At 36.8% G+C, this 27,820-nt stretch overlaps 1 protein-coding gene and 1 non-coding gene across 2 annotated transcripts; both read right to left on the bottom strand.

Moving 5' to 3' along the window:
- Positions 1–76: 76 nt before the first annotated feature.
- On the bottom strand, positions 77–26,516 carry LOC116129250 (protein HGH1 homolog). The gene is made up of 12 exons (XM_031415000.1): positions 26,463–26,516; positions 25,773–25,895; positions 24,891–25,088; positions 24,629–24,707; positions 23,992–24,137; positions 23,159–23,272; positions 21,980–22,111; positions 21,280–21,393; positions 1,983–2,091; positions 1,549–1,898; positions 1,199–1,259; positions 77–435 (listed from the first exon to the last, which is right to left on the bottom strand). Exons 1-12 carry the CDS (start codon positions 26,514–26,516, stop codon positions 77–79), a joined length of 1,839 nt encoding a protein of 612 aa, XP_031270860.1.
- Positions 4,684–4,790, bottom strand: LOC116129272. The gene has a single exon (XR_004127880.1). It is a non-coding gene; the product is annotated as a small nucleolar RNA R71 (small nucleolar RNA).
- Positions 26,517–27,820: the final 1,304 nt, after the last annotated feature.

Below are 27,820 nucleotides of genomic sequence, written 5' to 3'. Positions count from 1 at the left end.
ACTCAAACACATTCAAGAATTTATCTCTCTCAAGTATAGGAAGATAATCGGTCCAAAGCTTCTGCACATCCACACATTACACCAAAGCATGATATAGCCCTTCAGGTTCACCATGACACAGATTACATCGCACATCGGTAGGGCCTTGTTTTCCTAATAACTTCTCCTTCGTAGGAAATCCATCATTACAAGCACGCCATGCAAATATTTTGATCTTATTAAGCACCGGCATTTTCCAAATGTTTTTCCAGACCACACTTTGAACACGCGAAGAAGAGGATTTAGCAACTTGTGAAGTCTGCTGAGCCATTATAAACTTATAATAGCTTCTAACACTAAACACCCCATTCCTTTCACGACCCCAAATTTGCCTATCAGCCCTATTCCCATCACACAAAACAATTTTTTCTGAATATCCTTCCAAAGTCCCACAGTCTAGAATTTTCACACATAAGAGAATTCACACACTCATTCTGATTCCCGTCACTAACCACATACCCTTCCTTCACCAAAGCATTGTGACTCGGGATCCAATTATCAAACCAAATATTAACAGCAGTCCTATCCTCCATCTACACCCCTCTAGAACCCATTTTTTTGCCACCCAAATGCCTCGCCAAGTATAAGAAGGAGATCTACCCAACCCTGCTTGAAAAAAATCAGAACCCGAAAAATACTTAGCCTTCAATAACTTGTGTAGTAAAGAATTTTCCTCCTTGAGCAGGCGCCACCTTTGTGTCGCAAGCATTGCCAAATTAAAAACTCTCAAATTTTTAAACCCCAGCCCTCCGCTTGCTTTCCTAACACACATTTTATCCCAACTCAGCCAATGGATTCTCCTCTCATCTTTCCTTTGCCCCCACCAAAACCTAGCCATCATGCCTTCCAATTCAGCACACAAACTCGAAGGAAGAAGAAAACAACTCATAGAATAAGAGGGTATTGAGAGAGCTACATCCTTAAGCAACACTTTCCTTTCGCCCTTGCGAGAGCAATTTTTCCTTCCAAGCTTGAAGTTCTTGCCATACTCTTTGTTTAATAGATCTAAAAGCATTAGCTCGTGACCTCCAAACAATTGGAGGAAGACCTAAATACTTTTCATACTGCTGAACATAAGAATTTCCCCACAGCTGCTTGATCCCTTCTTAGACTCCTCTTGGCACATTCCCACTAAAATTTTCTCGGTTAATACGCTAACCAGAAACAGCTTCATACTGCTCCAAAAGGGCTTGAACTCTTCTATTCTCCTCTATCTCAACCTTACAAAAAACCAAACTATCATCTGCAAATAGCAGATGAGTGACCTTTGGGGGTCCCCCTACATATCTTAATTCTTGAAATATCATTTCTTCCACCAGCAGCCTTCAGCAAAGTAGTCAACCCCTTAGTAAATAGAAGAAATAAATAAGGGGACAATGGATCCCCTTGTCTAAGTCCTCTAGATGGAATAATAGGCCCCTTAGGCTCACCATTTATTAGCACATCAGAGGACACATAACTAAAACACAGCATAATCAAATCAACAAAACCTTAATTAAATCCCATCACCTCCATAATAGTTTTCAGAAAACCCCACTCGACCCTATCATATGCTTTGCTCATATCTAACTTCAACGACATAAAACCTTTTTTTCCTTTTTTCTTCAGCTTCAAGAAATGCATGATCTCATAGGCTATCAAAACATTATCAATAATTAGATGCCCCGGTACAAACGCACTTTGAGTTTCCCCAATAATATCATTTAGCACCATTTTCAGCCTATTTGCAAGAACTTTAGCAACTAATTTGTAAACTACATTACACAAGCTTATGGGTCTATAATTAGCCACTCTGATGGGAGTTTTCTTTTTGGGGATTAAAGTAATAAAGGTGTGATTCAGGGTTGAAGGGAAAGAACCTGAATTAAAAGCATGAAGGACAATAGCAGTAACAAAACACCTTACCACATGCCAATATTTTTGAAAAAATATTGGAGACATGCCATCCGGTCGCGGAGCTTTTGAAGGATGCATTTGTTGCAAAGCGTCCTTCACTTCCACCTCAGTGTACTCCCTACATAACGCCTCATTCATCTGAAAAGTGACCTTCCCCTGCAAAACAATGAGAAAATCCAGAGAAGCATTTGGATTGGCTAATGTAAACAAATCACTGAAATAATCAAGAATCACCTTCTCCTTACTCGAACCCTCTTGCCACTGTCCTTTATCAACCTGAATTCGCACCAGCCTGTTCTTTCTACTTCTTTACGATGCTTTCATGTGAAAATATCTAGTATTCTAGTCACTTTCTTTTGACCATAATGCTTTTGATCGCTGTCGCCACATAACCTCATCCCTTTCCAGCCAAAGTTGTACCTCTTCTCTTGCCTTATTCAACACAGAGACATCAGAACCACAATCAGCTTCATAGAGTTTATTAAGCTATTGTTTAGCTTGCTGAAGCTTCTTTTGAACATGACCAAAAGTAGTCATATTCCATGCATCCAGTTTTAACCCGCACTCTCTAATCATACCCACAACATCCACCATAGTAGACTGAGTAGTACTCCTTCCCCATTGTGCTTTAATAATTTCTTCACAATCCTTAGTGATAATCCGTGGATTATACTATTTTTATTAGACTTTTTAGTAAGATTTTAGATACTTCTTAGTTCATTTATGCCTAAATTGCTACTTAATTCTTTACATTTCGTGTTTCAGGTTAAAATGGACATTTTGAGCGAATAAAGACAGAATTGGAAAGTCTGGACTCAGAAGTAAGCGGATCTCAGAAGTTGGGAGAGTCTAAAGCAGAGTAAAGCACTATGAAGCTTGTTCCCAAGGGAGAGCACCGAAGAGCGAAGATTCAAGCAAAGAAGCAAACGGAAGGCAATTCTGTAATTTCAGAATTCTTCATGAAGCTTTGCCGCGGCGAAGGTTGTTCTTCACCGCGCGAAATAAGTCAGTCACGCACCAGATTTAGCTTGTTTTGTCGCCACGACGAGATTCCTTCTTCGCCGCGGCGAAGTCTGCATTTTCCAGTTTTTGTAAAACGCACAGTTTCGTTTTTAGGCTAAGTTTTAGGATTTTGGGGGAGGTGTAAAAGAAATACTTAGTCTTTTTGTTAAAGGGGAGTTCATTTTTTAGAGAGAGCAGCTGTTTACATTTTCTTAGATTCATTTTGAGCGAACTGAGATTGAAAAAGGGTGAAGATTCGAGATTAAACCAGTGGATTCGTCATTTGGGGAGAGTTCTTTTCTTTTCTCTTGTTTACATTATGTTGAACTTTGGTATTTTCGTTTCTTTTGTTTGTATTGTTGATTTAGCCATGAACTAACCTATTTTGGGTTAGGGTTATGATTGTAATTAGGAATTTCATGGGTTAAGTAATAGATTGTTTTTCTTTTCATATGATTTTGCTTGATTGTGTGATTACTCGGAATTTACTGCTTTTATGTGATGAACATGATGAGATTGAGAATGAATCATGTTAGGCTTCTTGGGTAACCACCATTGTAGTATTGGATGCTAGAGATAGATTCAAGAACCAATGAAATCAATCTAGGATTCTTGTGCATAATGAGCTTAGATATATTAACCTTCAATTTGTTGGGTGAGGAAGGTTAATAGGGAAGAGTAGGAAAACATAGCCTGAGAAGGTATGTTTGACACTTTAGAGAGTTTGATTTACAATCAATGCATGTGAATATGAATTTAGTTTAATTCTTTAGAAAGAACCCATAGAGTCCGAATGAAGTCAAAACTCTACCCGTTTGTTTGAATTGATTTTATCCATATTTTAAATCTTGCTTTCATAGTTTACTTTTATTTTAGTAAATTTTGTTTTAGTCTTAGTTTTAATTGCTCCCTTGAATCCAAAAGAATAGATTGCTTCAACTTGAAAACGTAGAAAACTTAGTGCTTAGCAACAATCCTCGTGGGAACGATACTCACTCATCACTCTATTACTTGTGCGACTAGTATACTTGCTACATTTGCATGTTGTAGGAAACACGTATCAAGTTTTTGGCGCCGTTGCCGGGGATTAAGTTTTAAGTTAACATTGAGTTTTTCTATAGTTAGCTAGATTGGAGTTTTAATTTTTGATTTCATCATTGTCTGTTTTACTCTTGTTTTTAATTTTCAGTTGGTTTGTGATCTCACTTTCTTTTGTTTTATTTTGTGCAGTATATACGAAGAGTGAGACGTTAGCCAGTGGTTCCTGTTGAACTTGAGATTGAGAGAACCGCCAGACGACTTAACAGAGAGAGAAGAGAAAGAGAGGATATAGTGCTTGAATCAGAAGAAATAGCTGTTGAAATGGCAGAACCAGAAAACAGGACACTAAGGGAATTCTCAATTCCCACGGTTAATGGCAGTGGTTCGAGCATTACGAGACCAGCGGTCCAAGCCAACACATTTGAAATAAAGCCGGCAATCATCCAGATGATCCAGCAGTCAGTAAGGTTTAATGGTGATTTGAAGGAAGATCCGAATCAGCATATTGCGAACTTCTTGGAAATTTGTGACACCTTCAAGTCGAACGGAGTGTCAGATGATGCCATTAGGTTGAGGTTATTCCCATTCTCATTAGGGGATAAAGCAAAGGGGTGGTTAATGGCACTACCATCGGGAACTATCACAACATGGAATGATCTAGCAAAGAAGTTCAAGACAAAGTTCATCCCTCCAACAAAATCAGCAAAACTGAGAAATGATATCACATCATTTCTACAAGATGAATCCGAGTCATTGTATGAGGCTTGGGAGAGGTACAAGGAATTAATGAGGAAATGTCCACACCATGGATTGCCAGTTTGGCTTCAAGTCCAAACATTCTACAATGGACTGATGGGTAACGTGCAAACCATGGTGGATGCAACATTGGGAGGAGCCTTGCAGAATAAGACATCAGAGGAGGCTTATGAGTTGCTTGAGGTTTTGCCAAGCAACAACTATCAAAGACTAAATGAGAGAGCGATATCAAGAAAATCTACGGGTCTTCATGAAGTTGATGCCTTCACAGCCATCTCAGCCCAACTCACGGCACTTCAGAGACAGTTGGGAAGTATGCAGGTAAACTCTATTCAAGCACCTCAACTAACTTGTGATTTTTGTACAGGAAACCATGTGAGCAGCGAGTGTCAACTTCATCATCGGAGCAAGTGAACTACTTGGCAGGAAATCAGAGGCAACCAAACAATCCGTACTCCAACACATACAATCCAGGGTGGAGAAATCATCCAAATCTGGCTTGGGGCAATCAGAACCAGCAAAATAATCAATGGAACCAGAAAACATTGCCAAATAACCAACCAGGGGTGAATAATCAAATGGGAGATCCAAGAGTGACAAAGTTGGAGGACATGTTTGGGAAGTTCATGCAAGAGACCACGGGTTTTATGAATGAGACGAGGACGAATTTTAGAAATCAAGGGGCATCCATTCGGAATCTTGAGGTACAGATGGGGCAATTGACCGAGAAGTTAAATGAGAGACCGCAGGGATCTCTACCAAGCAACACGGTGACCAACCCATGTGAGCAAGTAAATGCAATTTCGTTGAGAAGTGGGACAGTTTTAGAAGAGGTGGAAAAATCAAGGAAAGATTAACAGAAGTAGGAAGAGGGGAAAAAGAAAAGGAAAGAGAAATTGCCATTCCCTGAGATACCACCAGAGTTGGCGCATCACACACCACCCGTGTCTTTTCCTCAAAGACTCAGAAAAGAAAATCAGGATAAGCAGTTTATTAAATTTCTTGATGTTTTTAAGAAACTGCATATTAACATTCCTTTTGCAGATCCATTGCAACAGATGCCGAGCTACGCAAAATTTCTTAAGGAAATCTTATCAAACAAGAGGAAGTTAGAAGATGAGGAAACGGTGATGCTCACGAAGGAATGCAGTGCCATCTTACAAAAGAAGCTGCCCCCGAAACTTAAAGATCCAGGGAGTTTTACTATTCCTTGCACTATAGGAGATATCACCTTTGATTGAGTTTTATGTGACCTAGGTGCTAGCATTAACCTTTTGCCTTTTTTTGTTTTCAGGAAATTAGGAATTGGTGAAGTGAAGCCGACAACCATATGCTTGCAACTTGCAGATCGATCAATAAAGCATCTGAGGGGCATTGTAGAGGATGTGTTGATTAAGGTGGACAAGTTTATTTTTCCTGCGGATTTCTTTGTGTTGGATATGGAAGAAGACAAAGAGATTCCTCTTATCATAGGACGACCATTTCTGGCTACCAGAAGAGCTTTAATCAACGCTCAAGAAGGGAAGTTGATCATGAGGATGCAAGATGAAGAAATAACATTTAAAGTCCTTGAATCAATGAGAGCTCCACCTAAACAAGAGTCATGTTTAAAAATCGAAGTGGTGGACCAGGCAAAAATTGAAACCTTCCAACTGAACAATCCTAAGGTGGAAATTAAGAGCTGCATTGTCAAACCGAATCAGTTCGAGAATGAGGACCATAACGAAAAGGGTTGCACAAAATTCCGAGATAAACCACAGTCGAGATTGTGTTTTCACAAGGAATAGATCTCTCAGCTCAAAAAGGGTGAGGGAAAGTCAAGAAAACGGAAAGCAGTCGGTGAGAAGAGTCGAACCACCAAAGTAATGACTAAGGGATGGAAATGGGTGGTGAAACTCTCAACAAGGACCCTACGTGAAAAAGATCATCAACAAAAGAAGCTCAAGCACAAGGGAAAATTTCGGGATGTGATGTACTTGGATAATCCAGACTGACGTGAAAAACCGAGAGAGTCGAGCTTACCAACTATAAACAAACGCTTCTTGGGAGGCAACCCAAGTGTTTTAATTTTTTTCTATTTTTCATTTCATTGTGTTTGAATGTGTTTGATTTTCTTATGAGTTTGAATGATTTTTAATTTGTGTGTTTTTGGGTGTTTCAAGTGAAGTTTTCAACTAATGCAAGGAAAGAAAATGCTCCAGATTTCGCCGGGGTGAAGAAGAATTCTTCGCCGCAGCGAAGCACATTGTGTGAAAATGAGTTTTGAAAAGTCCCAGACTTTGCCGCGGCGAAGATTATTCTTCGCCGGGGCAAAGCAACCTGAATAATATGTTGCAGCTACTGTAAGTTTTCGCCTCGGCGAAGAATTTATCTTCGCCGTAGCGAAGCAGGTTGGACGAAATTTCTCTAAGGCAAGTTCGCCGCGGTGAAGAGTTTTCCTCGCCAAGGCGAGTAGCCACTGTAAGTTTTCACCCCGGCGAAGAATTTGTCTTCGCCGCGGCGAAACCTAGGTTTAAATTTAGGGTTTTCGAACGAAGAACTTTGCCGCGAAGAAGCTTGTTCTTCGCCACAGTGACAATTGTTTTATATAAATACCCACTTTCTTCCTTCATTCTTCAAGCGACTTTTCAAATCCAATCGAGAGAAAAATTTTCCAATTTCAATTCTTTGCCTTCCAAGTGTTTTCCCAACCAAAGTTCTCACTCCTTAACCCTCCTAAACACCAAAACAACTCATTTCAACAACAATTTTTGCGAAAATTTCACGAAATTCTTAGGTTCAAGAAATTTGGGGCTTTCCAATTTGGGCTGATTCTGGGTAAATTTGTGGTGAATAATCCTTCGTATTGGTAAGATCTCAAGTTCCCTAAGCTTTTTTTTTTTCGCACAATTTCGAGTTTTGATTTGTAGATCTGAAAAAGTTTGGTTGAGTTGTGAATTTTTGGATGCTTGTGAGTTCGATTTTGTTTGAGGAAGGGTTGATTGTGCATGTTGTGACATTGAGGAGTGTGGATTTTGAGTTTTGGAGTGTTTTGTTGAATTTGGAGAAATCATAGTTTGGGGGTCTAAGTGCGAATTTTTGGAAGTGTTGTAAATTTTTGCAGGATTGGATTATTTGTCATAGGCCACCTAGGTTTGAATTTGTGGGGTTGCATTGTTGAGTTAACATATAGTTTTTGAAAACATGCTGCTCAAAGTTAAGGTTCCATCCAAGGGCAAGGGAAAAGGAAAGAAAGTGGACAATCGCTTCGTGAGTGAGGAGGCCCGGAAACGATATCAAGGGGCTATCCAAAGAAAAGATAAGGGCTTTATTCCTGAGCGCGGATTGACCGCGAGTCAGGCTTTGGACTAGAGTCGAGGGAGACAGTGGGAACTGTTTATGAGTGCTCCTGCACAACCGGCTGTGGAGCCGCTAGTAAGGGAGTTTTATGCCAACCTCCCGGATTGTGAAGAGGGTACTACATTTGTAAGAGAGGCTGATGTGCCATTTATGGAAGACGTGATCAATGAGTATTATACCCTGCCTAGGATTGATCAGGATGAGTACGCAAGCTTTAGGACGTCACAGTTTCAGGATAGTATCATTCTTCCGGTCATTGCAAAACCAGATGCAACTTGGGCAGTGTCGAAGAAACAAAAGAAGACCATTAAGGGAACTTATTTGACACCGATGGCTCGACTGTGGCAGTATTTTGTTAGTGCGAGGTTGATGCGGGAAACGCACTATAGCACGGTAACTTACGAGAAGGCATTATTGCTTTATTCTATTGCCACAGGAAAGAGTATAAATGTGGGACGAATTATCTTGAACAACATTCATCATGCCGCCAAACCAGGGCAATCAAGTTACTCTTTCCCACATCTCATTACAGCCTTGTGCATTAAAGCTGGAGCCGAGGCGTATGATGATGAGCAACGTATTCATGCTACCCCAATCCCCGATTCAGATTATTTTCAAAAGCATCTTGAACGTCCAGAAGCTGAGCAACCAAGAGCAGGAACAAAACGGCAAAGAACCACACAAGGCCCTGTCACATCCTCCAGCTCCACAGCTACACAGAAGGAGATGATACAGCAGATGATGGGTATGATGAAATGTATGGCAAAACGTCAGGATTGGTTGGCTGATCAGACCCAGATGATGTATGATATGCAGAAGAGTAACTTCAACAAGCTCAACGTTGACACTACAGAATTCCAATAGGCTGACTAGGATTCAGATGAGTGGATGGACTTTGAGTCAGAAGAGGACGACGACAAGGAAGACGAGGAGGGCGAAGAATGAGCACCGGAGCACCTGTTTTTGTTTTTCTTTATTTTTACTTGTTTTTAGTTGATTTTTTTTTTCATTTCAAACAGTAAACTCAGTTTATATTTTGTTTTGGATTGTGGTAGTTGTTGCAAGGACGAGATTAGGTTGTAATAATTTCAATTTCGTGAGTGAATTATTCTAAAGCAATGGACACCACGGTTTCAATTGTTTTGACAGATGTTGGGTGATGAAAAAGTCACAGATCGGGTGTGCACTATTGAGCGAAACTTCACGGATTAATCAGGGAACTATCTCGTACCTTCGTTATTTTTTTTTTTTTTTTTGTTTTTCTATTCCTAATTTATGCGTAATGGGACATTGGGNTTCAATTGTTTTGACAGATGTTGGGAGATGAAAAAGTCACAGATCGGGTGTGCACTATGGAGCAAAACTTCACGGATTAATCAGGGAACTATCTCGTACCTTTGTTATTTTTGTTTTTCTATTCCTAATTTATGCGTAATGGGACATTGGGGACAATGTCATCTTTTGTTTGGGGGTAGGAAAAATTAGAAATTTTTGATTTTGTTTATTTTACTTTGGTTTGATTGTTTTTGCCGATGATGAATTGTATAAATCAATGATGAGAATTGGATTGTTGCGATTTTATTGTTGAGAAATGTTAAGCATTTCTTCAAGTTTAGGTTTATTGACTGGATTTTGATTGAGGTTTGTTAAGTGGTTCAACCACCATTTTCACTTTTTCGGCATGCTTAGATTCATTTTATATACTTAGGTAAAGTTTTGATAATGTTGGTGGACTCTAAAACCTAGTAGAGAAGTGCTTGAGGCGAAATTCTAGGATTAGACATTGTTGAGGAAATGATTTAGGCATTTTTCAGAACGTTTGAGCCTTTCTAGCCGACCCATGAATGAAATTGTCCCTAGCCAACCATTTGAGCCTTTTGAATTATTATTGCTTTATTTTTCTTGGCAAACCAAAAATTGCCCGATCCTTATACCCTAAACACTTTGTCGTACCCTTAGGAGAATTCGGTCTTAATGCAAACACAAAGAACGGAAAGAGTTGTATGAATAAACTAAAAGAATAGTTTGGGGGTTGTGAGAAGGGCAATAAAAACAAAAGAGGTAGTTCACCTCAATTCAATTGATTTGTTTTTCTCTTAAAAAAAAAAAAAAAAAAAATTAGTTCAAGTCAAAATCAGAAATAAGAAAGATACAAGTTTGAGGGTTGTAATTGGGTGGACACGTTGATTGGTGGTTGAGAAGAAGTGGAGATTGATGTGAGTTTAGTGTTTGCATGAGGAAAACCGAGTTCTCTTACTTTGTTATTCCTATCCTTTTTTTTGGAACCCACTACCTGAGCCTAGCGTTACAAGCTTATAAAGACTTTTTGATTCTTATCTATATCTAGTCCACATTAGTGGAGAGTAGTTCGATATTTAGGCTTATGGAGTCTGCCACCATTTGATAAACTTTGCATTCTGCATAAAATAATCCGGGAAGTTGGAATGTGGATTGAAGTGGGGATCACCTACTCGGTGGACCGATAGAGGAAGACAGTCGATGTAGCTTATAACTTCTTGGAGTGTTGAACATTTTCTGATAATAATTTTTCAACAACCTTTGAGACTTGTGTAAATTCTAGGCAATTCATATGTTGAGTTTGAGTCTTGTTGTGTTTGTTCACTTTTCAGTTTTGTTGTGTTTGTGTTTCGTGTTTTGTTTGTTTGTTGTTTTTGTTTCTGTGAGTTTTGTACCTTATGCTCGGGGATGAGCATATCTTTAGTTTGGGGGTATTTGATAATCCGTGGATTATACTGTTTTTATTAGACTTTTTAGTCGGATTTTAGATACTTCTTAGTTCATTTATGCCTGAATTGCTACTTAATTCTTTACATTTCGTGTTTCAGGTTTAAATGGACATTTTGAGCGAATAAAGAAAGAATTGGAAAGTCTGGACTCAGAAGTAAGTGGATCTCAGAAGATGGGAGAGTCTGAAGCAGAGTAAAGCACTATGAAGCTTGTTCCCAAGGGAGAGCACCAAAGAGCAAAGATTCAAGCAAAGAAGCAAGCGGAGGGTGATTTTGTAATTTTAGAATTCTTCATGAAGCTTCGCCGCGGCGAAATGAGTCAGTCACGCACCAAATTTAGCTTGTTTTGTCGCCGCGACGAGATTCCTTCTTCGCCGCGGCGAAGTCTGCATTTTCCAGTTTTTGTAAAACGCACAGTTTCGTTTTTAGGCTAAGTTTTAGGATTTTGGGGGAGGTGTAAAAGAAATACTTAGTCTTTTTGTTAAAGGGGAGTTCGTTTTTGAGAGAGAGTAGCTGCTTACATTTTCTTAGATTCATTTTGAGCGAACTGAGATTGAAAAAGGGTGAAGATTCGAGATTAAACCAGTGGATTCGTCATTTGGGGAGAGTTCTTTTCTTTTCTCTTGTTTACATTATGTTGAACTTTGGTATTTTCGTTTCTTTTGTTTGTATTGTTGATTTAGCCATGAACTAACCTATTTTGGGTTAGGGTTCTGATTGTAATTCAGAATTTCATGGGTTAAGTAATAGATTGTTTTTCTTTTCATATGATTTTGCTTGATTGTGTGATTACTCGGAATTTACTGCTTTTATGTGATGAACATGATGAGATTGAGAAATGAATCATGTTAGGCTTCTTGGGTAATCACCATTGTAGTATTGGATGCTAGAGATAGATTCAAGAACCAATGAAATCAATCTAGGATTCTTGTGCTTAATGAGCTTAGATTTATTATCCTTCAATTTGTTGGGTGCGGAAGGTTAATAGGGAAGAGTAGGAAAACATAGCCTAAGAAGGTATGTTTGACACTTTAGAGAGTTTGATTTACAATCAATGCATGTGAATATGAATTTAGTTTAATTCTTTAGAAAGAACCCATAGAGTCCGAATGAAGTCAAAACCCTACCCGTTTGTTTGAATTGATTTTATCCATATTTTAAATCTTGCTTTCATAGTTTACTTTTATTTTAGTATATTTTGTTTTAGTCTTAGTTTTAATTGCTCCCTTGAATCCAAAAGAATTCGATTGCTTCAACTTGAAAACGGTAGAAAACTTAGTGCTTAGCAACAATCCTCATGGGAACGATACTCACTCATCACTCTATTACTTGTGCGACTAGTATACTTGCTACATTTGCATGTTGTAGGAAACACACATCACTTAGCCCCTACCCACATTTCCTCAAAATGAAAAAGCCTTCTAGTTCTAGGAATCACAGGAAAAAACACAAAAATCAATCACTTTCTACGCCCAGATCCGAGAATAGATCAAATTGCTTACATTTTAATAAACAGAAAAATATGTGCAATATAAATCATAGTAAATAATCCATACAAGGATTAAGAACACATTACCAACGTTTGGAAGCTCTTTCAATACTTTGATTTCGCTTGTCGATTCAAGAAGAGAATCATACGAACGTCGTCCACACAAAGATAATCTGCAGAACCTACTATAGTTTTGCTAGAACTAATAAAAGGCTTCAAGAATCAAGTGAATCAAAGAAAAATTCTTTGATTCACACACTATGAAAAATGTGAAAGAGAGAAGAAAATGTGGCTAGGGTTTTCTTTTTAATCAATCAATGAATATTATTCTTTTATGTTTTTAATTAAGTTTCACTTATATAGTGTCACTTAATTAAAAACCCTAATCCCAATAAGAATAGCCATGGACTCTTAAGTTAATCCATCCTTGCAACCAAACACACCCTTTATGGTATTTTAATTTTAATTGATTATTAATATAATTAAAATCAATTAATAATAATAATAATAACATTTAATTATTAATAAAATGTTAATATATAGTGCAATCCAATCCTTTCATCATCAGTTATCTCATTGAGACTAAGGTACAGAAATAGAGTCAACCTCAGCTATCCTCGATATCTTTGTATTCAGTTACTAGACCAATGACCAGAATAATAAATTGGATTGAACAACAACTCAATCCCACTATGGCAACAGTTTTAGTGTCATTGTCATTCACTGAATTGCACCGTGAGATAACTTCTCCTGTATCCGGGAGTAATGAATCCTCTATCGATCCACCATAGTCTTGATACACTCCTTGATGCAGCCAATCACTACTATATTGACAGGTCTGAATAGAACTACATTGGGCTAGTGTCAAACTACACTAATCGGTGCACAAGGTGCTCTGGTGATCTCAAGTCTAAGGATCACATGCACCACTATCCGTTAGAGGATTTATTCCATAGACACTAGGGTTACCATCCATATGAAATCCTCTGGTGGGTCTGTCCAGTGAACTTGCCTCTAGCAAGCACTCATGTGTTGCACCAGGTTGTCAGTAAGCAACCTTGACAAGTGAGATCAGTCACTGTCTTTCGACAGGGTCGTTCAATACTATGATAGCCTTACCGTATTATCTGTGTCCTTGGTCAGAATAATACTGGGGCTATGGATGTTTCTAAAACGGCCACCATATGTGATCATAAGGTTATCACTATCAAGATTGAAACACTGATACCCTCGTCACGGTTCTACCATCCTAATGACATATATAATTACATACACGATATAAAAGAATATGCCTTTTTTATTGATAAATAAACATTTATTACAGAGTCAATCTTACAATAATTGATTGGCTCTAGGGCACCTACTCTCACAGTCCCACCATTGGTTAGGGTTTGGGAGTAACCTAACATTTTCTAACATTGCAAGGACATGATCGAGGGGTGCGACCAAAAGAGTATACTCACCATATCTAGGGAGTAACGTTGGAGTTTTTCTTGGCTCTTTCCTGCATTCTCCCCTGTGTTCTGTGCACTACCTCTTTGAGGACTGGTGCCTATCCCTATCACCTCGATCTCGGTTGTCTATCATTTTTCCCTTTTCTCTATCTTCATCTTAAGCAGGGGCTCCACTCGAATTCCTGTCGTCGCCTTGCTTTAGAGCGACCAGGGAGTCTTCAACTCGCAGGGGCTTTTCCGCCATCTTTTAGAAGCGAGGTAGAGACACATTATCCTTGGCTTGTAATTCTTTCCATAGGTCGGTTTGCAAACAAACTCCGACAATGAAGAGTGTTTGGATTAACTCTTGCAAGGCATTAGTGACCCTGCTCTTTTCCCGGTTGAACCTCTTTAGGTAAGATCTTAATGGCTCACCCTTTTCTTGTCAAATGTTAATGAGGTAATTCAAAGACATGGAAAATTGTCTGCTCACCTGAAAATTTTGAAGGAACAATGAGGCAAGCTGCTTCCAGGATTCTATCGAGCCTGCGGGAGGACCTCTAAACCATTTCTTCCTTCCTTTAGTCAATGTGATAGGGGGAGAAATGGGGTTGTTTGGGGGTGATGCAATTGGTTCAGGCATTTTGTCGAGCAGGTGGTGGCCGGCCAAAAAAAAAGTGTTGTTTAGGCAAAATGAAAGGTGGAAAAAATGGTGAGTGTTTAGAGGCTAGGGGTGTTGCGTTTGAGGTAGTGGGAATAGGTTGGGAAGGCTGGAGGTGAAAAAGCAAGCAGTTTGTGAAAACTGCCTATAGCAGACGCTGGGCGTGCAGAACGTGGACAAGGAGCATTGCGCACTAGTGCTACTGTAGGGAAAAAGCAGTGAGCAGGTGGGGTGCAATGGAGCCTAGGCAATTTTGTAGGGATTTTGGACCACCCAACACTATCCACACACTTCAAGAAGTTGTACAAACAACAAAAAACAACAAAAAAATCCAAAAAAACCTAGATGTCAATGGCCAAAAAGGGATTGTCCCTTACCAAAAACAGTCCTTTGACATTGGCAAATTGTGAACAACCAAGGCAATTGGAGACCATAGTTTTGAAGAGCAATCCAAGATGGTTTGAATGGTATCAACCACAGTCGTTTCCGATTGCAAAATTGACCGAAAAAGAGATTGAAAAACGACCATTTTTGTGACAAGAAGTGCAATTTTTTGGCAAACAGCAAGACCAACAGTGACGTGAAGCACACAAATAAAAAGAGGATTTTAATAGCTTTCTAACTGTGGTTGGGGTGTGAATTTCTGACATTAGGAACGTCCAAAATCAGGCTTAGAAACAACATTTCAAGCTAAGTGCAAAGTAAAGCCCTTCTATAGATAGTCAGAAGGAGGAAATGGAAAGAGTTCCTTATGCTTTAGTCGTAGGAAGCTTGATGTATGGAATGGTGTGTACAAGACTAGATATAGCTTATGTAGTTGGGGCTGTTAGCCTATTTCTGTCAAATCCGGGAAAGAGCATTAGGATGCAATTAAGTGGCTTATGAGGTATCTTCGAGGCACTTCCAAATTAAAACTTTATTTTGGAAGTGATAAACCAATTTTGGTTGGCTACACAAATGCTAACATGGTTGGAGACATGGATTCTCATAAGTCTACTTCTGGTTATCTGATTACCTTTGCTGGTGGAGCTGTTTCTTGGCAGTCGAGATTGCAAAAGTGTTTTGCACTTTCTATGACAGGCGCAGAATTTATCGCAATAACGAAAGCTTGCAAGGAGTTGATATGGATGAAGAAGTTCATGAGAGAGTTTGATGTTAAGCAACAACGGTATGTTTTGTTTTATGCAACCAAAGTGTTATTCATCTTGTGAAGAATTCTACATTCTATTCGAGATCTAAACATATTGATATGAGGTATCATTAGATAAGCGATGCTCTTTACGATGGCCTATTTTAACTCGAGAAAATCCATATAGATGACAATGGCTCAGATATGTTGACAAAGGCTTTAGTAAGGGAAAAGCTTGAGGTTTGTTGCACTATCGTCGGTATGGTCCGTTCCCCCACATAGTCAGGAAAGGGGGAGATTTGTTGGGCTCGAGTTTCCCTCATGTGGAGGATCACCCAAAACCCAAAAGCCCAAAATAAAATTGAAAAGAAAAATGAAAAGAAAAGAGTGGAGTAGAGTAGCAGTAAGTGGTCACTCATTTTTCTAGAGTGGGTGAATAGTAAAAAAATAGGGTATTGTTCACAAAAACAACATTAGCATAAGTGCGAGAGAGGCAGCCGCACAAGGTTATTCCGACGACGATCCAATGGTAAATCTTGCTCTGTCAATTTCTTGTTAGCCATTTTTGTGGAATTTGGCCTCTAGAAAGATAGTCAAATCAAAGAGTTTGAATTACAAAATTTCATTATGTTTGTCCTTCTTCAGCCTAACGATCAGAAGGTCATCTCTAATCTAATCAACCTGATTTTCGGTCAACACGTAGAGGATGTTTGGCCCTTCAATTTGGACGGTTCGTTTTCGATTTTAAAAGCTAAGTTTAGAGTTATACAACATGCGGTTCAGATGCTTTCCTAGTGAGTTTACTTCATATCTTTGTAACTCTTTTGTGTATTTCACTTTGTTGGAGTTAGGATAAAACTCAAAATTTGTGTGGAATATTTTTGGTGGATTGTGGCTGTTGTAAACACTTCTTATGATAGTGGGCTAAAGTGGATCATTAGATCCCGTGGTTTTTTAATCTCTTCATATTGAAGAGGTTTTTCCACGTAAATTGCTTATGTCCCTTGTGAATTTGGTGGTTGTTTTTCAAGCATATTTGCTAAAGGCTTTGCTTCTCACAGATTCATTCAAGTAGGAAAGGTTTTTGTTAGTGCATTCTTTCCTTTCAATTTGGCCGCTGCTTAGGCCGGATTCCAACCGGCATTCAACACCCCACCAAAATTTTAGTATACTCTTTTATTATCAATTTTTTTTTTCAGTTTGTAATATACTATATAACTAGTAATTCTGTAAGAAATATAAGATAAAATTTACTAGATAACGTTTACAAACATATATACATAATGTAAATCCAAAAATTCTAATTTTTAATTCATAAATATATATATATATACACATAACATTGATATACGTTAGTAACATAAGGCAATCTTGACCAGTGCCGCAAACTCCACCACTTCTTGATGTCCCACCCGATCGCAAATCATCTAGTACCTGCAAAACAGTAAATTAACGGAGTGAGCACTAATTGCTCAGTAGTAACCAAACTACACTACTGTTTTCTCCTTACTCATATTCTGATTTTTCTTTTCTCACTTTATACTTTGATTATACTCTTCGTTCTTTTCTGTTTCTCTTTCTCTTATGCGTACTCTTTCTTTTCTTTTCTGATTCTCTTTCTTTTATTTCTTCTTTCTAGTTTGCCGATCGGACTAGGTTGATGCATGGATTTGGAACCCTGGCCATGTAAGTGGGTACAGTCCTCATCTACATGCACTACTCACGGACTGTACAAGTACTGTACTCTCTACTGTGGCTGCTCGCTCGTGGCAGCGTGCATGTAGGTATGCTCTATTGGGTACAGTCCTCATCCACATACACTACTCACGGACTGACAAATACTATATCTCTCTACTGATGCCCTCGCTTGTGGCAGCGTGTATGTGGGCATCTCTATCACTCACGGGTTCCCCATCTCAAAAACCTTATATCATAGTATAATATAGAAACATAATAGAAAGAGATACTATGCACATTTCAACATGACTTTCCAAGCTATGAAATTCTACACTTGCATTCTTTAAAAAAAAAAAACTACACTTCTAATATGAGCATAGCCTCCATGGTCATTCTTCAATCAAACATATATGTTCATACAATCATTAAATAATCACAAAGACCACTCATTCAAACATGCTTCACACCCTTTAAGCATCATTTTCGTATTTGGAATCAATTATAGATTATTAGACTACAAATAAACTAATAAAGTGGAAGCACTCTTGAAATAGTCATTCTGCACATGTCATATTCAAAAAGGCATATCTCCAGTTAACACATAGGATTGCTATGATCTGGTCCATTTTAAAGCTTAGAGAAAGGGCTACAACTTTATGTTTATGACTCAACCCAGTTCGAAAGATAAGATACCCAAAAATCACTCAGAAGGTCACGGGTTTGACAGGGCAACCTTGGTAACATGCCTACTTTAAGGCTTTTCTATACCTATTACCTCTACTTACTCCCTAACCTTTCCTAACCATTCTACCCTGTGAAAACAGGTTAAAAGATCACTAAAATACATTCAACTTCAAGCTTTCCTTTCTCTAACCCTTTCCTCATTAGGGTTTAGCCAACTCATGCATGCAATTTCTCTTTGGATTTCATCAAACACTTCATATGCACATGCAACTACCTTGTTGGCTACACTTCCACAACTCTCTAATTCAACCAAATTGTGAGCCAAAAACTCACTAATTATGCATCAACCTGTCCATTTTCACAATTCTCTACACTTCAAAAATTTCAACACCAAATCTTCCACAACTTCACCAATCTTTGACATAACCATATACTACTTCTCATGGCTAGAATTAAGACATCAATAAACATCAAAAACAGCCCATAATTCTCTTATACCATCACATACAAACATGCAAAAATTCATTCAACACATGTTTTGCTCAAATTAAGTTTCAAAGTAGGTTTACTTACCTTGAATATGTGAGATCACTTCCCTTTTTCTCCAAATCTCTTTCTCTTGGACCTAAATCATATAAAAACCATAAGAATTTAAAACTTTAAAGTTTAATCACACTCCTTTTTGCTAGAATTTCACCTTAGGATGCTTGAAGATTGAAAATCTCCAAAAATCTAGACCAAATCCTATAATTTTCCTTTGAAGTTTAGTGAAGAAAATTGAGAGAAAAATGGGGTACAGTGGCGTGAACAAGGGCTGGATATGGGTTAGGGTTTCTTCAAATAAAGCCTTATATCAATTAATATAAGCATGTGTTCCCATTTTGCCCTTGCACTTTCTCTAAAATTTCATCTATGTCCCTTAGTCAATTACCACAATGCCCTCATTTTATTGCATTCTCCAGGAAATTCTATCTCTTTTCGCTCCCCACAATTTCAACTAATTTTGAGTGAAAAGACTATTTTACCCTTAACGCAAGTTTAAAGTATTTTCTTCACATTTTCTCAAAATAACTTTAGCAAAAAATCAACTAAAGGTATAAGAGCATAAATTAAATTACGTACCTCCATGTGGGTGTTCACAGTTTCAAATTAAACATATTAGATCGGTTAATACTTTATAGAATATGTTGGGATTATATTGTTTGGATTGTTGGTGATGAAGTTTGTTTGGATTGAAAGAAATTTTAAAGAAGTTAATTAAAATTCTGTAGAAAGTGTGCAGGGTGACGATGAAAAGTGTGGGAGGATGAAAAAGAAAATTTTGTAAATTTTATTAGTTTAGGGCAATCTATTATAGGTTAATTAAAGGGTAAAAAAAAAGTCATTCTAAGAGTTAATAACTATTAAGAAATGGGGGTTATGAGTAATCATTTTTGTTTTCTGTATTACCGTTGAAGTGGCAAATATATAGAGGTTTTCCATAAATATCCCTTTAAAAAATTGTATCAATATTATGATACGGACATCCAATACTTTTCAATAACAATGGTAAATAAAATAAACCCATATTATATTATTCATTTTAAAAACTAACTTTAAAATTAATATTCCTCCCCGTATTACAACGCATATATATATGAATCTCTTAAACCATAAAATAATAGAAAAAGTGCTTAAAATAAATAATCTTATAGTTTCATAAAGTTAATCTCTTAACTGTAATTTGCTTTTTTTCTATTAAAAAAAAAAAAAGCAATTATTAAGAAAGAAACAATTATTTTTTTATTTTCATGCCTCAAATTTACATATTATGAACAAAATTTTCGTAGAATGATCAACCGACAAATCTCTCCAACAAATGCATTTGAGACTAAAGTAATAAAATGTATCTAAAATTCAGAGTGGCTCTTTCTGACAATCTCTAGTGCATCTGATCATCACTTAATTAGGACGTTAACCACATCCAATGAAATTAATAAAATTAATCAATAAAATATGTATAGCAATGCAACTCAATCCAACAGCACAAATCAAAACAAAATCCAAGTTAAAAAAGAGTAAATGACATATTCTCACCCAAGGTTTGACAAAATCCTATGTTGGTACCTTTATTTCCATTTATTCAAGATTTACACCCTTAAAATAATACTATTAGCAATTTTTAAGTTACAGATGGTGCTATTATCATAATGCCCTTAACAAATAAATTAATAAATTATATTATAACCCCTAAATTACTAAAATTGTAAAATTAACCATCTTATTTTTAAATTACTTCAATAACACACTCGGTGACTGCGTATTCTCTCGGTTTTTGCCAGATCTGGGTTGTTTTCGATAGCGTTAAACCCCCTGGTCACCTCCATCACCTTCCCCATCGTCCGTCGTCCAAAACCCCTCTGGTTCCCAACTCATTGGCCTCTTCGATCGTCGGTGCCATTAGGCTTAGGGTTTCACTGTTCTTTGCTGGATTCCGATCGATTCCAACAATGAAAATCCAATTGGACATCACCATTGCAACCAGCGTCTCCAACTTTACAAAACCCCTATATTCCTAGCAACCGTTTAATCATCGTTCACCGGTCAAGAGTTCGTGTTCATCTTAATTTTTGGTGAAGTGGTGGTTAGCGATCGACGAGTGATGAGGGGTTATAAAGGGCATGGTTTTGTAAAGGGGAGGATGTGGGTTCGAATGGTAGTGACAAAGGTGATTTTGGGTGGAAGAATCATTGCAAAAAGGCGAAAAACGTCAACAGTGACGTCAGCCAACGTGTGTCAAAGCACTGTTAGGAGCAACGATCTGCTAACATACGTCTCCTCCTACAAAATGACCAATTTACCCTTTAACCTTTATATTCAACAATTTTTCATCACTTTACGGGTGAGAATCTAGAATAAATAGAACGAGTACCAATTTAGGATTTCGTTAAACCTCAAGTGGGAATATGTCGTTTACTCATTAAAAAATAACAATATTTTTCCTGTTTCCGTTTCTTCTCTCGGATACATCATACATGGGCTTACATTAGAATGTTGGCTAAACTGTAGACTGGAAATTGCAGATATATTTCAGAAACGTTGTTCTACCACAAAACAACCTATAAATAATGATCTGGAGTTGCTGAACGGGAATAGAGCAGTAAGGTAATAACCAAAAAAGCAGAAGCTTCAGTGCTAACAACTTCACAATGATAAGTTTGCCCCTTCAGCCTCAGGGTGAGGAATTGCTTGAATCTACAACTAATTAATGCTACTTTGATGTCTCTGTCAATGTTTCTTCTGTTTCACCACCGTGAACCAGCTGGGAAATGGTGAAGACAATTAATAGTTGTAGTCAAATGAAGAACACAAAATATAAATACAACAGAGGAATAATTTGCTCATACCAAGGAGCCAGCTTGTTCATATGCTTCCATAACTTTTGGATTTTCCTCATCCTCATAGCCAACTTGTAATATTCTTGGTCCATTTAAAGACCAAAAGGCTCTCCGGCCTGCCTCCTGGGGAAAAAAAAAAGACATGAGACTTATCATCAAGATAAGATTTCTCCAAGAAGGTCAATACAACAGAAAGCAGACAGGAAGAACAACATAATTCTATTCAGGAAAAAATTATGCTTCTCCCTGGACTCAACACGAGAGAGTCCTCTTGAGAACACAGCTTCAGTGGCCCACATAAGTAAGCACTAAGCACTACATCCAAAGTAATTATCCACTTTCAAATTTATTGGTTCGATTTGATGATATCGACATAATTATCTGTTATCATTGATTACCCTAAGTCACCATGGAGAGAAAAAAGAGGTAAATTACACCTCTTGATATTAAAAATTAACTAAACTGCAAAACATAACCTAAGCCCAGAAAATCTTGACAGTAAAACCAATAACATAGCATGTTTCATTATCCTACATCTACATAAAAGACTAAAAGATTTAAACAACCAATTATCTGTAATATGATTGATTATCCTTGATCACAATGAAGAAGGAAATAAATAAATAAAAATAAAAAGGGAGGTGGACTACACCTCTTGATATCAAATAATAACTAAACAGCTACTAAAAAAAAGAAGTCACTGAACAACCTGCAATGTGAGAAGGTAAATAGATTCCAGTGCTTGAACACGAATTTCAGGATCATCAACTGGTTCACGCTCAATCCTTAGAGCACTTCCAAGTTCAAGTGGCATTTTCGATATGTCTTCTTCGCTATATATCTGGCCAGAAGCAGCGAGATCTCATAAGTTATTGTGTTGCATAGAAACAAGAAACAAGGTTGTAAAACATCCAAGATTGCAGAATATTGGCAGAAACAATAAACTACCTTCAAATTAAGAACATAGGAATCCAATGATACAATTTTCAGATCAAATCAAAGAATGAAAGTATCTTCTAAGATCACTAATGCAGCTGTAGACTAGCAGCTACATTCTCTGTAAAGTGATAATTGGAATAATACCACCAGATAGCATAATATGTAAGCAGAACATAACCTAACAGCCAATGAGATTCAGTGAAGCAAATATTTCCCACCAAAAAAAAATTTGAAGAAAGAGCTTTGGCTGCGTTTGTTTCATTATTTCACCACTATCCTATCCTTATTCCAAATACAAATGCGTGTTTGTTTTCTTATTTTCAAAATCATATCCTAAATTAAGAAATTTTTTAAACCCCCTAAATTTGTTAATTGACAGAAACACCCCCAACAATTTTTTTTTTATAAATTAACAAAAACACCCCCACCCACCCATAGTTGCCAGATTCCGGCAAACCACCATTGGTAGTGGCCGGAATCTGTCACAACGGCGCACTACCGGCCGGTAATGGGTTGATCTAGCCTTTTCCGGCCAGCTCCATTTTTCCTAGATCTAGCCTTCAACGACGGCCATATCTTTGGCCGTCATTGACGGCCAGATCCGTGGTAGATCTGGCCGGAAAAGGCCAAATTGGCGAACAACTGCCCAGATCCGGCCGGTTGTGCGCCATAATGCCAAAATTCGGCCAGATTTCGGCGGTAGTGGCTGGAATCTGGAAACTGTGGGTGGGTGGGAGTGTTTTTGTCATTTTACAAAATTTTTGTATATTGGGGTGTTTAGTTAAATTAGCAAACTTAGAGGTTTTTTTTGTTAATTTTTAAATTCTACCTCGTAATAATCACCCAACTCTATTTACCAATAATATTTCAAAAATACTACTCAAAATAATAAAACAAACACGCCCTTATAATTTTAACTGCAAGATCAAGAAAATGCTAAAGACATTACTTTGTTGCCAGCAACTGGAAGTAGTAGAGCTGGCCAAAGAAACTCAGAAATCAGAAGCAGATTCTGCAACTGATGCTCAGCTTCAAAACAACAGTTCCGAATTGTTCCAGAAACCTGCAAGCAAAGGACCATCACCAAAAAAGTCAAGCCAGATCAGCAATGGGCTAATCACAATTAATTTAGTTGAATCTATCTTGAGCTTTACTACTCAAGCTTAACTAGTGTAAGCCTTAAACTAGATAATTTGTTGAGCAAGGAATCTTCACAAGACATCAAGTAATCAGTCAATCCAGCAATCACCAAAAGTTTACATATCTCTTTTCCTCGTGCACTATTCTTTTTAACTTCTGATACTATAGTCCTATCTTTCATTAAATTTCTCATCACGAGACACTCTCACAACTGAATGCCAACATCAAGTATGGTTAATACATTGAAAAGCTTCTCAGAGCCATTCTTATAAAAGAAAATGCTACAGAGGGCAGAAAGTCAGACATTGTCCTAGTAAGGGCCAATAGTTATCAAATTTCACAGCAGCCAAAGAGATTATAAACCCCTACATCACTATGGATGATCTAAAGAACAATGGCTTTGTTCAACAAATTTTATATATTGGCTAAGCATCATAACAAGACAAAGCCTAAATAACAGAACCTAAAGTTGAAAGAAGAACAAGTAGAGACCTACAATTTGTGAACTTCACTTGCTAGGTTTATTTTCTTCCATTATTAAGTTGCTCATCCAATTAAAAAACGTATACATAAGTGAAAATTTTGCTGATTAACAGTCCTCTGGAAGAAATTTAATACTTTGCAGTAATCTTTCGTTCATACCCCTTTCTTTCGCAACGGACTAGTTGAATCAAATTGTCTAATAATCTGCTTTAGCAGTCCTCGATTTTGGTCCAATAAAATCTTCCTTCCTGCTTCTTTCTTCGAAATATTTACCAGTATGGAACCAACATGTTCAAATGGATCATCTGGTTCATAAGAGGAAACATAAAATGTTAGACCAAATTGTGGATAAGTAAAAGATTAATAGAGTTGTAAGTGCAGGGTAAAAACACACACACACACACACACACACACAAAAAAAAGGAATGAACTCATGCTTTTGTAAATTTCAGGAAATAACCTCAAAACAAGGTGCCTATCAACTGCCAGATATTGGGACTCCTACCAGATGAAGCCTATAATTTTATCAAAAATCTCAAAAAAAAAGTTCTGAACATTCCACAGAATTAGAAGGCTAAGACCGCCATTCAAAGCCAGTCCCATAACCACCTAAATATCTCTAATAGAACAACCATGTAAAGTAGAAACAAATAAGGTGTCATTCACCAACTAGGATACATTTAGGACTCAATCCAGTTATCAGAAACACTAAATTTTTTATAAAAATAACCTTCTCTATTTTTGAGGCTACAAAACAGGATAAAATTCAGTATAACAGGAAAGAAGAAAAACCTACCACTAGTTTCACCGGAGGATCTACAGAAAGATCTTACAAGCTTCATAAGATACAATCCTTGAATCCGCTCATCGTCAGTCTACTACACAGGCAAATTCACACTGTCAATAATTAATGTTTGGCATAAAATACATAATCATTATTCACTATCTTTAGGCATATACGAGATCATGATTACTTAAAAGATAATGCTCTTTTAAATTGGAAAAAATACAAAAGCATCAGTGATAAACTGACACTTGCATAAAATGAAGGAAAGTACCTGAAGCAAGGAAGAGATGCCATCATCCAACTGTGTGAGATTCACTAAAAGCATAACCAGCAATCGTGTAATACTTGAGTCTGGCTTATATAACAAATCCATAACCGTTTTAATCATACCCATTTGAACCATCTTCACAGCTAATTGAGAATTCTGGGATAGATTTACAAGTGCTTCAGCTGCAGGTTCTGAAACCTCCTGAAATATTAACAAATAATTAATCCAAAATCCTACCCAAGGGATAATGATAACAACAACACAATGCTATGCATCATATTCATGAAACCAAACTCCCAAAACTAAGTTGATCTATATCTTCCATAATTCTGTTCCTTATTCAAGCAGTTCTTTATATGCCAAAATTGCCACAGGCCTAAAATTTTCTATATCCAATAGATGTTATGCCAGCAATATTTGTTTTCCTTTTGCTCTTATTTTGTTTGGCAAGCTGCTGTAAGTTTTTCATTAGATCTTTAATATTTTTCCCATGAAATTCACCGTTTATCCAAGTTGAATAACAAACACTCTAAATTGATAAAAATGGAGGAGTCTTACTATATGAACAAAATCTCAATTAAAAAATGACATATTTGGATAGTCCTGATAAATTTAGATACTCCTTTTCCTGCTTCTAACTTTTTGTCACCAAAAGACTCAAAAAATAGAATCCACCAGAATTTCAAATTTTAATGCTGTAAATACAAATAACACTATCAATTTCTTCAAATGTGCTTAGTATTCCACCAAAATCAACAGAATTTCAAAAAAATATAAATGAAACAATGATTTCAAAAGTTTAGAGCTTGTTGATGAGAATGAGATTTAGAAGCATCATCCTGTAAATCAATATTAAAGTAACATTAATTTTCACAAAGAGAATACCTTATTTTCACTCAAAAGCCGAGACAGTGGTGGCAACGCCATCTTGGCATACTTGGAAAGCGACTGCAGGCCATCATCAGACCCGGTTAATCCCCGAATAATATCAACAGCTGCCTTCTTCAACTAATTTATTTGCATAAAACAACACATTCATTACAAAATTTACAAACAAAAATCAAGAAACAATTATTGATATCGAATAATCATGAAAATATTAGTAAGCTAATTTCCTAAAAGATCAATAAATAAGTTCTTTTTCTTTCTACTAGTGACTCAACCCAGCCGTATGAATCTCAATATGATCAGACAAAGAGAATCCAACTCATGAATTTTAACAAATTAAGCAACCACAAAAGAAAACATAAGGCAGAATTAATTAAATTAAAAAGAGAGAATTAACAAATTAATATAAGAATCACCAAAAATTTTAAAAGTGAATCAAAGAACCTTCTTTATATAGGGAGGATTTTACACATGAATTCCATTAATTAGACACCAGAACAAAAATTCTACCCTAGCCAATGCCAAAAAAATTAAAAAAAAAAAAAAAAAAAAAAAAAAAAAAAAAAAAAAAAAAAACCTCATAAGAAACTAGAGCTACATCAGTTTATATAATTTTTTTTTTCACAACTACTTTACTGCAGCTTCTCAGAAACCAAACAGAGTGTTAGAGGAGTGAAAGAAACTTACTGGAGGAGATGGAGAAGATAGAAAATCCAGCAACTCTTCCATCTCGGTGGCCATTGCTGCTCCTCTGGCGCTGTGTGCAAATTTTACATGTATTTATCGATCGTCAAAACGACTGCGTGTTGGTTGCTACGTCCAATCAGCTAAACGCAGCGTTTCAATTATTATGTCCTTACACAATTTTGATAAATGAACTAATGAAGTAATGAAACGAGGTGAACTAAATCCAAATTTAAAAGTAAAATATTCCCTTATACTTTAAAAAAAAGCAACTAAAATAATCAATTATTCACTTATAAATTTTCTATAATATTACTCATTTTATATAGATGCCAAAAAAACTCATACAAAATTATGTATAATCCAATTATACTATATAGTGATAATTATTTTCCTTGTTTGGTTTTAATTCTAAACCAAATAAGAATATTATTAATTAGGATTCCTAATAGCATTAATATATATTAAATATATTAATCAAATTTTTCAATTAATATTAAATATAAACATTTAATATTAATTAGGGTAATTTAATTAATATAATTAATACTAATATATTTAATACATATATTAACTATTAATTTGGTAATTTATTTATTACACAATAAATACACATAGGCTAGAATTACCAAATCACCCTTGTCTTTGTGAAAAGATCAAAATACATTTGAACCCTTCTTTGATTAAATACACATTCTACAATCAAACTCTCCTTATGTGTGTGACCCGTAGGTTCCTTATTATGTTGATAATGAGTAATATCGCGATTAATCACCAATTGATCGTCTCATTATTTATAGGCCAAGATTGGCATCTACCAAGACGTCACGACCACTCAACAGGTAGAGATCAGCGAAGAGCTGATACTTGTCAACAGTATGGTTACCATGCAATCAACCATTTCATCATACATTATCTCATCAAGGCGGAGGTACAAAAATAATGTCATCCTCTGATCATCTTGATATATTTGGTGTTTGGTTATCGAACTAACAATCGAAATTAAATTGGATTTGAGCAACAACTCAATTCCATTGTGGTCACGGATTTATGGTCATTGCCATATAATCAAACTACGCAAGGAGATAACTTCTCCTGTAACTAAGAGTGATGAATCCTTTGTTGATCCATCATAGCCATGATATATGTCATGATGTAGCCAATCACCATCGTATTGGTAACCCTAAAAAGGATTATGCTAGGCTAGTGTCAAACCACACTACTACGTACACATGACACTCCGATGATCTTAAATCTTATGATCACATGCACCACCATCCATAAGAGGATTTGTTCCATAGATATTAGGTTTACCTTCTACATGGAGTTCTCTAATGGGTCAGTCCAGAGAACTTGCATCT

The sequence above is a fragment of the Pistacia vera genome, unplaced genomic scaffold (assembly GCF_008641045.1).
Source record: "Pistacia vera cultivar Batoury unplaced genomic scaffold, PisVer_v2 Contig21, whole genome shotgun sequence".
In the NCBI taxonomy this organism is placed as follows: Eukaryota; Viridiplantae; Streptophyta; class Magnoliopsida; order Sapindales; family Anacardiaceae; genus Pistacia; species Pistacia vera.
The sequence above is the reverse complement of the archived record's forward strand: the minus strand, read 5'-3'. Positions and strand labels throughout refer to the sequence as shown.